This window comes from Micromys minutus (assembly GCF_963924665.1).
Source record: "Micromys minutus genome assembly, chromosome: 7".
Classification (NCBI taxonomy): domain Eukaryota; kingdom Metazoa; phylum Chordata; class Mammalia; order Rodentia; family Muridae; genus Micromys; species Micromys minutus.
Genome location: NC_137976.1, coordinates 73,207,810 through 73,221,708, shown reverse-complemented (window position 1 = coordinate 73,221,708; position 13,899 = coordinate 73,207,810). Strand labels below are relative to the sequence as shown.

General features: G+C 45.5%; 1 protein-coding gene across 2 annotated transcripts in view; it reads right to left on the bottom strand.

The window, feature by feature from the left end:
- Positions 1–1,385: 1,385 nt before the first annotated feature.
- KLHL22 (kelch like family member 22) overlaps positions 1,386–13,899 on the bottom strand; it is a 38,022-nt gene continuing 25,508 nt past the window's right edge. For both annotated transcript variants that reach the window (XM_080919143.1, XM_080919144.1), the window contains exons 5-7: positions 11,486–11,678; positions 5,707–5,940; positions 1,386–2,303 (exon numbers count right to left, since the gene is read on the bottom strand). In XM_080919143.1, the coding sequence (XP_080775269.1) occupies positions 1,938–2,303; positions 5,707–5,940; positions 11,486–11,678 (793 nt within the window). In that variant the 3' untranslated portion in view covers positions 1,386–1,937. The remainder of the gene's footprint in view (positions 2,304–5,706; positions 5,941–11,485; positions 11,679–13,899) is intronic.

Genomic DNA, 13,899 nt, shown 5'->3' with positions numbered 1-13,899 from the left:
GGCACTAGGAGATACCAGAGACTTAATTTATACTCTGATAGGTTGCTGGCAGGAGGCATGGACTGTGATGTGGCCAGACAGTTGTCCTGAGAGTGCAGTGCAGACACAGCCAGTGTACATGACCAGAAAAAAAAAACATGACTGCCAAGGGGTCCCCCTACCCCTTGGCCAAGCAGAACCCTTCTGTAAACCTTGGCCACATTTGGCTTAGGCAACAGCAGTGCCACCAGACTGGCACGTGAAGCAAATTCTCTGACCTGAAAAACGGCATTCTTACTAGGAACAGATGACACTGGAAGATGCAGCCATCTGGGCTGGGAGGAAGTGACTCACTGCAGACAGGTGTTAACACTTAGGTGGGGTTTACCACTCTGAGGCATCTGTGTGTGGTCTTGTCTCTCCAGGGGCCACAGATCCTGAGATAGTGACGTTATACATGCTGGTGAACATCAACTCCAAGTCTCCTAGCGTGACTGGCTACCTTTCCTCACCTGTCCACACCAGTGTGAAGATTGGGAGCTCACTACCAGCTGCCCACTCTTGACAGGAGGCCTGTGGTAGGCTCCTGTAACTGAAGACCTTGTAGCATGCAGCAGGGAAAGTGATCTGGATGCTCCGACCCCGAATTTGTTCATGTTGGGCACAGGCCATGCCAGACATCTTCCAAAGGATGGAGGTGGCGGTAGTAAAGGTGAAGAGAAGGTCTCACTTGCGATGCTAACATAGCCCCCAAGATGATTATATTAAGTCACCTAACAGACCTTTGGGAAATCAGGAGGTTGGAAGATGTCCTGTACAGATACCCACAACTAGGCCTGTGCTTTGGTTTCCAGTCACTGCCACCCCTCCCCTGGTACCTGAAATCTATTTCCTGACACAGACCAGGACACTGCTGTCCTGTTCCATATTGCTGTTCCGTTCTCATGAATGGACCATATTCCAGGCAAGTGCTATAGCACTGAGTTGCATCCCAGCCCTCAGAGCTTTCTGCCATAAGACAGTGAACCATCTTGGGCTCCCCAAAGAGGATGGGACTAGGTTACTCCTTCAGCACCACAGCTGAGGGCAGGCTGCCCAGAGGCTAGAGTGGATATGAGGCAGCAGGAACTGGTGAGCCATAGGGCACATTCTAGATGCCCTGACTGGGAGACAGGCAACTACTTACCACCAGGGCAGGTCCTGGTCTCTGTGTGACCAACATTCTTTCAGCTTGAGAAACTTATATGTCAGAAGCAGGGTAGTGACCCCTGGTATAGTGCAGAGCCTCAGTTCCCATGCCAAGCCCTAGAGTGGCTGACCTGTCCCACCCTAGATATCATTCAAAGGCATAGACTAGAGGGGAAACTCAGACTGTAGGCACATTAAACGCAACACCTTTTGCATAATGTTTTATTTCATTTCTCAACAATATTAGGTCAGAAACACAGCAATAAGGGTATCTCTTCATCCCTAGGAGCAGTTTCAGGTATACTGTCACCTCTAACAGTGTACCACCTTGAGAGCTCCTCAGCTGCTTAAGGCCCTGGCTCCAGGCAGTTGGAGCTGCTAACCAGACAGATCAGGTTTACAGAAAGGGAGCCACAAACGTTGGCTATGGCTAGGAGTGCTATCCCTAGGACTTCGCTTAACCCATCAGACACCAGACTAAGGAGAAGAGGCCAGATACCATTAGTTCAGAGTTTATAGAGGATGAACCTGTCATTCCTCAGATGACAGTAGCTTTCTCCCCAGCAGTTTTCTTTGTAACAAAATTCACAGCCATAGAGTTTGCAAATGCTGGTAGCCGGCTGGTTGAAGAAAGAGAGTGAAAAGGGGCAGCTGGTGAACCAGGGTGGCTCGGGGAAGGACCCCTCCCCTGGAGCCTGGTGTTCTAACCCAGGCTCTATGGCCTTCACTGCCCATTACCTCTCCTGGACACCCAAACACTAGTGAGAGCCCTAGTCCTCACTAGAGTTGTCAAATTCTTCCCAATCAGACACACTCATCACCTCAGAGGCAAAATCTCCATCTGCCTGGCTACGGTTGGGGGTCCCTCGGGGTTGCTCACAGAGCAGGGAGCGGGGCAGGGTGAGCACACAGGCTGCCAGGCCTGAGATGGAATTGTTCAGCTGGGGTCCCTCTTCCCAGCAGTCTTTCTCCATGTCGTAGATGTGCACGTAGCCAGTGCGGCTGCCTCGGTTGTGAGAGCGACCACCCAGAACATATATCCTGTTGTCTAGCACAGCAATGCCAGGCTCACCATGCCCAGCTGGGAGTGGGCAGACCGATGACCACTGACGAGATGTACAACTGTAGCAAGCCACCTGCAAAACCAAGACCAGGGTCAACCTAGGCAGCTTCTGGGACAGGTTGCCAACCCAGCCCAGGTCACTTCTATCCATGGTCCGGCCTATAGCAGGCCCGCTGGAGAATGCTCACCTGGATGGCACTCTGTCCAGCCTTCCTAGCCTTCAACTCCTAAGATTGTAGGTGCTTTCCTCTCATGACCCCCGGATCCAGTCCTTGTTTCTCCCCTTCGAAGGACTGAAGCTGAGGCCATGGACCCCACCTAAAATCTCTCCCTCCTTCACAGCACCCTTACTCGTATTCATGAGGAGTGTGTGGAGCAGCTACTTGTTGACCAAACTTCTTTTCATAAATAGCCAAAGCAGTAAACAAAGATTTGAGAAAAATGTTCAATCTATTACTAATCCAAGAAGTGTATCACCAGCTAAACATCCCCTGTTAACCAGCAACCATGGAGGGAAGAAACTCATAAAGCCCCAGTGCTGGTGAAGGTGTAGCTAAGCTGGTGCAGATATCTCACATGTCAGGAAAGGAAATTAGTAGTATGTAGTAAGAGACATTTAAACCTCTTCTTTGGGCTGGAGATGGCTCTGCAGTTAAGAGCACTGAGTGCTCTTCCTGAGATCCTGAGTTCAATTCCTAGCAACCATATGGTGGCTCACAACCATCTGTAATGAGATCAGATACCCTCTTCTGGTGTGTCTGAAGACAGCTACACTGTACTCATATATGTAAGTAAATATTGGAAACATACACACATATACACACACAAAACCCCTCTTCTTCAAGCCTGGTGGTAGTGGCACATTCCACATAGTACTTGGGAGGCAGAGGCAGATCTCTGTGAGTTCAGGGCCAGCCTGGTCTACAGAGTCACTTCCAGGACAGCCAAAGCTACAAAGAGAAATTATGTCTCAAAAAATCAAAAGCCAAACTAAAACAACTTCTTCAGCTGACAGGCAGAAAGAAGTAGGTGGCTCCCTGTGAGTTCAAGGCTATCCTGGTCTAAACAGCAAGTTGGGGTGCATATTCAGACTCTGTTTCATAAACAAAACAAAAATAAATGAACAAAAATAAATAAAGTATTATTCTCCTATCTGCTCCCAAGTACTAGGGCTACAGGTTTGGGTAACAATGCTCAAAATCTTATCTGCTTCACTAAGCTATCAAATCGAGGTTCTACCTAAAATAGGCAAAATAATACTCCTTACCCTAGGAATCCTAACCTTTGGAACCTACGAATGTTATGTTATACTGCAAAACTGACTTTATGGATGGGATTAATAGCAGGTAGCTATTCTGAGGTGTATTTTCTGGGTAGTTTTGGTTTGGAGACAGGATCTAGATACATAACACTGGCTGGCCTAAAACTGTGTAGACTAGGTTAGCTTTAAACTTGAAAGACCTACTTGGCTCTGCTTTGAGCACAGGAGTGAGCCACTGTGGCCATTCAGCACAGTTCTGACTTAGGAAGGCTCTGTTTACAGATTTTTAGCTTTTGCATTGATCCAAGTTTTGATAGAAACCACAGTTCTGAGTTTGGACTTGGCCTTTTCATGAGTTAGTTAATTCAGTACAATTCCTGTGTATTACTGGGCAGGGAAGGTATGCTGTAGCCCTTGTCAGCTACTCCATCTTCAAAGTTCCTACAGCACTCCATGTTGCTAAGTTGACAGCCCTTGGGTCAGGGTGGCTAAATGTACTTGTATGTGTGCAGGTCAAAGGTCAACATCATATGATGTTCCTCAGAAATCACTTTTTTTTTTGGAGACAAGATCTCTCATTGAGACCTAGGCTGTGCATTTGTGTTAGGCTAGCTAGCAAACCCCAGGTACCATCCTGTTTTCAAGCACTAGGCTTACAAGCAGCTATCACTGTGTCTGCTGTAGGGACTCAAGCTCGGGTCCTCATGCTCATATAAAAAGCTATTTTATGGACTTAGCTATCTATGTTCATGGTTAATGTACATCTGAGCTGGGATGTTTTTAGCTTATTATAAGATTAAAGATAGACAGTCCTACAATCCTATCATGATTGGAGAAACATCTTTAATTATGTAAGTACTCAAAATAAGAAAGGGAAAGGCAGACAGAAGAGATAGGAAGACTCCACCTGCCCTTGCTGCTTGAAGATGAAGTGGTTACCAGCAGGGAGGGCAGCCAAGAAAGGTTGCTCACAGCTATCCAGTAAACCGGGGTGTCTGTCAGCCTACTGGACTTATGACTGAGAATAAATGCAAGTTATTTAGGCTTCTGAGGATCAGTGACAGAAACAAAGACAACATTATACACCCAGTCACAGTCTCACCATGGAAGAAAATGTTAATTCAGGTGGCCAAGCCCCCATCTCAGTGCTTTGAAATCAATGGTAAGGGGTCTGGGCTGAAATTCTTAAACTTGAGAGAATCAAAACCCCCCACAAGCTCTTCAGAACCACTACTACTCACAATGTAATGTGAAGTAGAGTTAGACCAACCTAAACAAAGCACTGCCGAGCTACTGAAGTAGGGGCAGGCAGCATTTATGAAACTGGCCCACTGGCATGAACCTGTATTTACAGTTAAAGAGAGTAAAGATGGATTGCTAGATTAAGGCGTTCTGACTAGGGTTGGAGATGGCTCAGCAGTTAAGAGCACTGACTGCTCTTCCAGAGGTCCTGAGTTCAATTCCCAGCAACCACATGGTGACTAGGTTACAAAGTCAGTTCAAGTGAAGCCCTACCTCAAAATAAAAAGTAAAAAGACGTATGTAGATTAACTCTGTGGTAGAAAGCTTCTTTCTACACACACACACACACACACACACACACACACACACACACACACACACACACACAAAACACAGAGAGAGAGAGAGACAGACAGACAGAGTGTCAAATTGGAGAGTGGTAGGGACAAATGCTGGTGAGAAAAGCATATTTTGTTTAATTTCATTTCACTGCATAGCCCAGGCTGGTCTCAAACTTATAATCCTCCAACCTCAGACTTTGAGTGCTGGAGTTACAGGAATGGACTACCACACTTGGCTTGGGATGTTCTCTGACTATAGATAGCTATAAGTAAGTCAACAACAGACTGAGAACCAATAATACAAGAAGAGGGTGTGAGTGCCTCTATTCTCCTCTATTCTGTTAGGGTCTACAATGTGGTTTGGGTATGCTGACTTTTTGAAGCAAACACAACTAAAGGCACAAGGGAAACTTCTATGGAGGGCATATATGTGCATCATATGGAATGTGCAACACTAACTGTGAGTCCTCATATAAGCTGCAGGCTTGGAGTGCTATGTTGACATGGGTCCAACGAGTCTACCGCGTGTCCTTCTCGTGAAAGACATGCATAGTGGGGAAGCTATGCATGCTTGAAACCAGAGGAACTTCCTTCTGCTCAGTTCTAAAGTGGGCAGCGTGGGCCCAGCTCACCTGGTGCACATCTCTCCTGTAGCCAGCATCATTGTTGCTGCCTCCGATCACAAACAGCTTGTCGAGGAGGGCAGCCATGCCATGCCAGGCGCGTCGCACAGGCCCATCAGCCAGAGTATGCCACGTGTTGCTTTCTGGGTCGTAGCAGTGTGTCTCTTTCAGGTAGTCCTCCCCTCTGCGACCACAGGTAATGTACATCTTCCCCTGCAATGTGGTGCCTGCATGGGCATACACCTGTTTGGAGCCACCAAGAGAGCCAGGAAAGGTAAGGAATGGGCAAGAAGACAGTGAGGAAGGCAGTCAGGCAGTCTCTACTGCCACCTCCCCTCTGCACCTGCCTGATAACACAGCAGACAAGGCCTCACCACAGCAGGTGTGCCATCACAAAGTGGAGAATGCATGGGATTCTATCTGAATACTGCCCTACTAGTTGAGCAACCCCTAACCTCTTTCCGATGGTGTATGTTATCTACAGACTCAGAAAATAAATGTAATCTTTGTGTATCTTTGCCTCTAAAGGGAACATCTGGATAAGGAACAAGAAAGTCAAGGCTCACTTTCCAAGTTGCCAGAGAAGCATACCAGCAATGAAGACCTGCTCTTGGTGCTTCAACTTTCTATCAGCTAAGCTATCTGTCTGCAGACATTTCCCACACACAGGAAGTAGGCTGTAAGGAAGAAAAGATTGAGACAAGGTATCAAATACAAGGCTGTCCATATTCATGTGTTCATGTCTCTAGATTCAACCAAAACTATGATAAGAAATACTCAAATCAATATACTGGATCTATACTGACCATGTGTAAAGGTTCAGCTTTCTGTATAAAACAATTTGCATAACATGTATATTGCACAATTATTATAATACAGGGTAACTGAACACACAGGCTTGCAAATGGAGATGAATGTTCCATCACTGAGGCCAGCATTCTTCTTACTACTTTTGTTGTTGTTGTTGGAGACAGAGTCTCCTGAATCCAAGGTTGATCTAGAACCTGCTATGTAGCCAAGAACGGTTTTGTACCTCTGATCCCCCAGCCTCCACCTCCCAATAATAGATACATTACAGGGTGTGGGGGAAGGTAGGGGGAGACACCAGGGTTATTTGATGCTGAGGGCTGAACCTAGGGCTTCATGCATGCCAGCCAAGCACTCTACCAACTGGTCTACATCCCTAGTCCCTCCCTCCCTTTCTTTCTCTTATTCTTCTTTCATATATTACATCCCAACCCTAATCCCTCCTATCTTCCTAGCTCCCACCCCACTTTTGGTGATTTTTGAGATGGTCTCACTGTATAGTTCTAACTGTCTTGGCACTCACTCTGTAGATAAGGCTGACCTTGAAGTCACACAGAGTCCTGGCTCTGCTGGGATTAATGGAATGTAGCAGCATACTAGCAACCCCTAATTTTTTTTCTTGTTTGTTTCTGTATACTTTCAGAAAAGGTCTGGCTTCATATTCCTTAGCCTAGGCTAGCCTTGAACTTTTTATCTTCTACCTCTGCCTCCCAAGTATATGGGATTACATTTGTGCCAGAGTAGGATGTATAGGTTTTACACAAATATTGTTAAGATTTCACTCTCCTTTGGGGGTGTGTTCTAAAACTAACCTAGTTTGGATCACAAAGGACATTTATACAAAGAACACCCCCTCTCCACTGATGGTGTGTATAAGGAAGACACGAGCCTGCAGTTCTCAAGGATTTTCTGCCACTACTTTGGCAGCTGGGCCCCTGTGGGCCACCCATCTAACCATATGTGCACTCACCGGCCCCTCTAAGTCTTACTGGCTCACATCTAATGACCACAAGAAGGCTCTGATTGTGTGAGGAGAAGGGAGCTCTGCAGGGTCCCGGAGACTCCATGGTAGTGTCACAGGACTGGTTACTGAAAGGAGCTGGAGAGACCCACACACAGCAGCAGAGTTGGCACAGAGTCTGCATCTTTTCCCATCATAGGTAACAGGCTGCAGAGATTAATTTTCTTTTCCAATTAATAATTTTGAGATTAGAGGGTCTCTTGCTTCCTTCCAGAAGTTTCTCTAAATAGTGAGGGTTTGCATAACTGTACCATATCATCCTTAGCAGGACGAAACAGATGTCATCCCACAATACTCCTGTCAGCACTAAACCCCTCCAGGTGTTGTTAGAATTGAACCAAAAGAGAAGCACTATGTCAAACCCAAAGAGTCCTCATGCACATATGCTGACAGTAAGATCCACTATGAGGACTCACTAAAACCAGAAACTCCAGAGAAAGTCATTCCTAAAAGGAGACCTCTCCACCCACAGCCACAGCCACAGCTCCTAAGATGAGCACTTGAGGCTTGTGTGTATCTTGACTTTATCATTGTATTCGCGTGCACATGCGTGTGTGTAGAAGTTAATTCTCTTGCTCTGTGAGATCCAGGGATAAAACTTAAGTTGTCAGCATCTTTATCCACTGAGCAAACCCACCAGCCCTGGACTTCTGTCTTTAAAGACTTCCCTTGCCCACTTTGAATACCACAGCACAACTTGGCAACAGCAGGGGGATGGAGGTATCCTTGTTGTTTCTGAAAAAACAAACACTTGGCTTTGGAGAATTCATTTCTCTGTTGTTTAAGTGAAAAATAACCACAACCACTTCTCTCCTGGCCCAAACTCCTGTACAACCACCAATGTCCTCTCTGTTTATCCAACACTCTCTTTTCAAGATCATACATGAGCCAGGTGGTGGTGGTGCACTCAGGAAGCAGAGGCTGGTAGCTCTCTGTGAGTTCCAGGCCAGCCTGGTCTATAAACTGGGTTCTAGGCCAGCCAGAGCTACACAGAGAAACCCTGTCTTGAAAAACAAAAACAAACAAAAAAGATCATCATACAAATAAAATAGAATAGGTTTTGTTTTGAAATAGGGTCTTTCTATCCTGGAACTCTCTATGTAGACTGCATTGGCCTCGAAGTCAATCCCCTGCCTCTGCCTCCCAAGTGCTAGAATTAAAGGTGTGAGCCACCTCACCTGGTCTGAAAATAAAACCTTTATACCTGGCTTTCTGTCCCTGTTGAGGTCCTCCAATGTTCTCAGTAAGTTCCTTTTTCTTGCTGTGACTTTACTGCAGTTTATCTACCCATTCACCCGTTAGAGGACATCTCATTTATTCCATTTCTGACTATTACCCAAAATACTCTTAGTATTTGTGGCAAAGTCTTCACTTCTCCAGGATAAATTCCCAGGATGGCAAACACTGAGTTGCATACCAGCTGGAAGATGCCAAACACTTCCAGAAAGCACACTATTTCTCTTGTACCTTTCATGGGCAAAACGTAAGTAACACAAGTGGCCCCGTGTGGAGCAGCCACCGCCTGACAGGCAGCATTCTCTGTGGCTTTGTGTGCATTTCCTGTTTTCTTTTGTGATCTTCTGTCACTTGTCTTCTCAGAGAGATCTTTTTACCCTGTTGTTCCCACCCACTTCATTCTTTCTTGTTTCCACCCTGAACCTCTCAGTCTCTCTAAATAGAGTGGCTTCTTATGTGTGATTAAAGGTGCACACCAACACTTGTTTTGCCTTCTTCAACACTATAGCTCAGACATATGGTTTGTATCTATTTTCTGCTACTCAGTAATTTCTTTCATAAATTCTTTTTCTTAAAAATTAAGGGTGGGGCTTGTGAACTGGCTCTATTCCTAAAAGCATGTGAGGCCCACCCCAAGAACCCTAGTTTGACCCCTAGGGTCCATATGGCAAAAAGAGAGAACTAGTTGCTGAAGTTGCCCTCTGACATTGACAGGCACCTCTGCCACATAAACAGGTACGTGCACTTTTAACAAAGAGCTCTTTTGCCAGCAAGAGTTTTTGATTTTGAAAGGATTCAATTTATCAGTTTTTCTTCTTCATGTCTGATGTGTTTGACATCAAGTCTAAAAACTCACATAGTCTGACCATTATCTTCTGTTTTTATTTTGTTTTGTCCTTTTGGTTAAGACAGAGTCTTGCTATGTAATTCTGGAAGTCACCATGTAGACCAGGCTGACCTAACATCTGCTGTGACCATCCTGTTTTCTCCTAATACAGGCACGTGTCACCACATCAGGCTCCCGTTTAGATTCATTTGTCTAAAAGGTCTAGTTTTATATTTCAGTCTATAAAACACTTTGAGTGACCTCCAAACCATTCTTACCCCTCCATTTCCCTCTACCTCCACCTGGCCCAGACCTACACTAACACAGATCTTATTCCTTTCCAGACTCTTTAGTCTTTCGGCTCTTCACCAGGGGTCTTCAAGTTTGTCCCTCTCAAAACAGACTATTAACCTCCCTGGGATGTCCTTTGTCCAGTGAAAATGGCTATTTTTTTTTTTCAGACCTTGCTCTGACCCTTACTCAGATAGACAGTCCTCAAATAATATATCTCCACTTAATCCTTCAAGAGTCCTGATTCCTCCAGAACATTTCAGCTTTCGTTTCCTTCATCTACTTATTGAAACCGTAACTAATTAGTGGTTTCTAGGTGATTAATAAGTCACTGAAGCCCACCTGGTGGAGGACAGCTTGTCATTTGTCACCACTGCATGGTGACATGGTAACCATTACTCTCCATGATTAGTACACAGTAGATGGTTAATAGTGGAGATGACCACATGCATGGAGGAAGGAAGGAAGGAAACTACTAGCTGCCAAAGTATGTTGAATGAGGTTGCTCCTCTATGGCCCAGCCAAAGAACTGCAGCTTTGTCCACAGCCTCAAAGAGTAAAAGTTGCCCTTCCACCAGGAACCTTTCTCAAGCTCTTGTAATAGAATCTATCAGATCTCAAGAGATCTCAGATATTTTCCATGTAAAATCTGTTTCTTTTTCCATAATTAGGCCAAAGATCAAAGCTTTGACATGGCTAGGGGCCTGTAGAAAAGATGACAAGAATTAGATCTGCTGTCTGTGACTTGTGTAGAAGATCCCCATCCCAATCCATTGAAGTCAGTCTTAATCCCCAATGGTTTGAGGAAGAGTGAGAGAGGAAAAAAAAGGCAGGTAGTAGAAAAAGTCCCAAGGCCAGAGCTCCTGACCAGGCCCCTGACAGTGCCAGAGTTTGTGTGTATGTCCACTCCACCATCCTGATTCTGGAGAGCCTAGGGATCCGTAAGGTGTCAGCCTGAAGCAAGTACACCAAACAGCCCCATACACCTTCCCTCAGAGGTGAGGCTTCAGAGTTGATGCCAAAAAGACCTATTTCTTGCCATGAGGTCCTACATGGCAAGTGGTTTGGGGCTAGGCCAAAGAACATGAAGCACTCCCATAAAGCATAATGTACATAATGTTAAACATCTCTGAACTGGACTAAGCCAAGGTACTATGCTATATGTATATGATTATTATTGGCTTTAATAAAAATAGAACCTCCAAAGTACGTTGTGGTCTCTGGAAGATCCTGTGACTGTTTTCTTGTAGGAGAGGAATCAGAGTCCTTCTTTTTAACATATTTGGAAATCTTCCAGTTTGTGTCAGCAAGAATAGGTAAAAGAAAATTTTCTATTTATACAGAAGTATAGGAACAAGGTGAATAGCAGTCTCAACACAGGGAACTCCCAAGGGGCACTGGTCTGAAGAATGAGTCTGAATGCTTAAATGCAAGGCCTCCTGTCAGGAACACCAACACACTCCATACAGAATCCTGAGATAGACAAGGTCTCCACTTACCAGGCCTGAGTGCCCTGACCCGGGACCAGGACCAGCCTTGACACCTGGCCCTGCGAGTATGGTCCATTGAAGGAAATTGGGAAGGATTCTGTGGTAGGGCTTTCTCACCTCCTTCTTGAGTGGGGCCACATAGTCCCAGGAGTTAGTGGCCGGGTCATAGCGCTCCACAGCAGTCAGGTCATTGTGATAGTCACGTCCTGCCACAGCGTAGATGTACTTGCCCACCACACACACACACAGGTCTGCATGTTCCTGCTGCAAGGACTGGATCTGGAACCAGCGATTGTGCCTTGGGTCGTACCTTTGGAGGACAGAAGGACAGTATGTCACTAGGAGAGCTACTTCCCTTTCAGGTCTACACTTCCTTCTGTACATCCGTGTTGCAGCCTCATCTGAACATCCTCTATCCTGGCTGTTAGGACTTGCTGACCCAGAGCCATGTCTGCAGACTCATGGAACACAGCATACTCACAAGGTGGCCTGGAAATGTAGCCAGGAATCTCCCTTTCAGGTACAGCCTCTCTAGGGTTTGTATCTACCCAAATGTCCACCACAGGCTGCCCACAGGTGTTTCTATGGCCACCTTCCTCTCATCTGTGTACAGAAAGGTCAAAATTACAGCACCTCATCCACATGGGTACACCAGCCTTCCTCAACACGGTATCATGTGAGGTCTACAAAGGTCACCTTGTGCACCATCACGTCCTTGTTTTTATTGATAGGTTCCCCTAAGCCCTATCATACATCTGAAATAACTACAGTTCTCTGATTGAGGGCTTTCCTGACTTCCCTAGCTAGGGAATTTGTCTCCATACCATGCCCTCAGGACTCTGCAGGACCAGGAAGGCTGCTCAACTGAGGCCAAGCTAGGGGTAATTACAATGATGAACAGGGGAGGCAAGAGGAACATGGGAAAAAGAAGAGTTTGAGGCAGGAAAGAAGAAACATTCACCTTGTTACCCCTTACTGAGAGTGGAACTTTCAAGCACTATTACTATAGCTTACTTTTCTGATATCAGACCACAACGTCACTCACAGAAAAAATACAGTGTTCCCAAGACACAGCTTTGTTTCCCTGACCACTGTTTAAAAAAAAAAAAAAAAAAAAAAAAAAGTCTAACCCTTAAGTAACAAGAATCATCTAGCCTTGCAGAGCCAGTCCTGCCACTGCTGCCCAACCTCATTCAGCCCAGAATGTCCCTCCCTCCCTCCCTTTTCCCATGTCTCTTATCCACTGAACAATCCCCACCCAGGTGCTCTCAGCTACCCAGACACCAACCACCTTCTATTAGCCTCCACGTGGCTGTTCCCCTAATTATCCTCAATAGTGTCCTGCATCCCATGTCCTTCTGTTCTCAGCAAACCCACCAGTAAACCCCACACATGCTTATCTTCTGATGCCCAGACATCTGAGCCCACACGTGACTCCCTCTACAACCTAAGACCATTCTCTTTCTTTTTTCCTTTGCAACTCTAGGGACTGAGACAATGGCCACTGGATGCTAGGCAAGTGTTCCACTAGCAAGTTATGTTCCTAGCCCTCCTTTTACCTTAAATTTTTAAAAATATGTATTTATGTATCTTATATATATGATTGCTCTATTTGCAGAGAAAAGCGTGAGGCAGAATAGAGCATCAGATCCCATTATAGAAGGTTGTGAACCAACATTTGGGTCCTGGGAATCCAGGACCTTTGAAAGAACAGTAAGTTCTCTTAATAGCTAAGACATCTCTCTAGTCCTACCTTTTGAAACAGGGTTTCATGAAATTACCTTGGCAGGCTGAGAAACTTGCCATCTGGTTAAATGGGGACATCTGCTGCTTTTCCTGCACACACTGACCTTCTTTAAGTATGTATATTCTCTTCCTCCCCGGTTTTCAGCTCAGCCAAGTCAGAAGCTATTTCCCCTACCACAGTGAAACAAGACTCTGGAGCTTTCCATCTGATTCTCTCTGGTCTTCAACCTCAGTTTCTTAGGCTGAAATTCTTCAGACCTTGTGGCTTCAAGCTTAAGGAAACATACACAAATATTCCCTGAAAACTATAGGTTTATAGATTTTATTCTCTCTATCTATCTGTATCTGACCGCTTCCTCCCCACCCCTCACAAGGTCTTTTTATTGCCTTAAACTTGCTAAGTAGACCAAACAGGCCTTAAACTGCCAGTCCTCCTGCCTTAGTCTTCCAAGCACTGGGATCACAGGTATCTGTGACCATGTTTAGCTGACCAAGCCCCTCTTTATGGAATCGTGTGTGAGTGTGTGAGTGTGTGTGTGTGTGTGTGTGTGTGTGTGTGTGTGTCGAGCATGTGTTCATGAGCAGGGAGAGGGAGAAACAACACATATAGCATGGCAAGTATGTACGGCCAGAGGACATTTTTATGAAGTCTATTCTAAAGCTCTGTATGGATTCGAGGAATTGAATACAAATTGCCAATATACGAGGCAAATGCCTTTACCTACTGAGCTATATCACTGGTCTCTTGGGGTTTTGTTTCTTTATTTTTATATAGGGTCTTATGA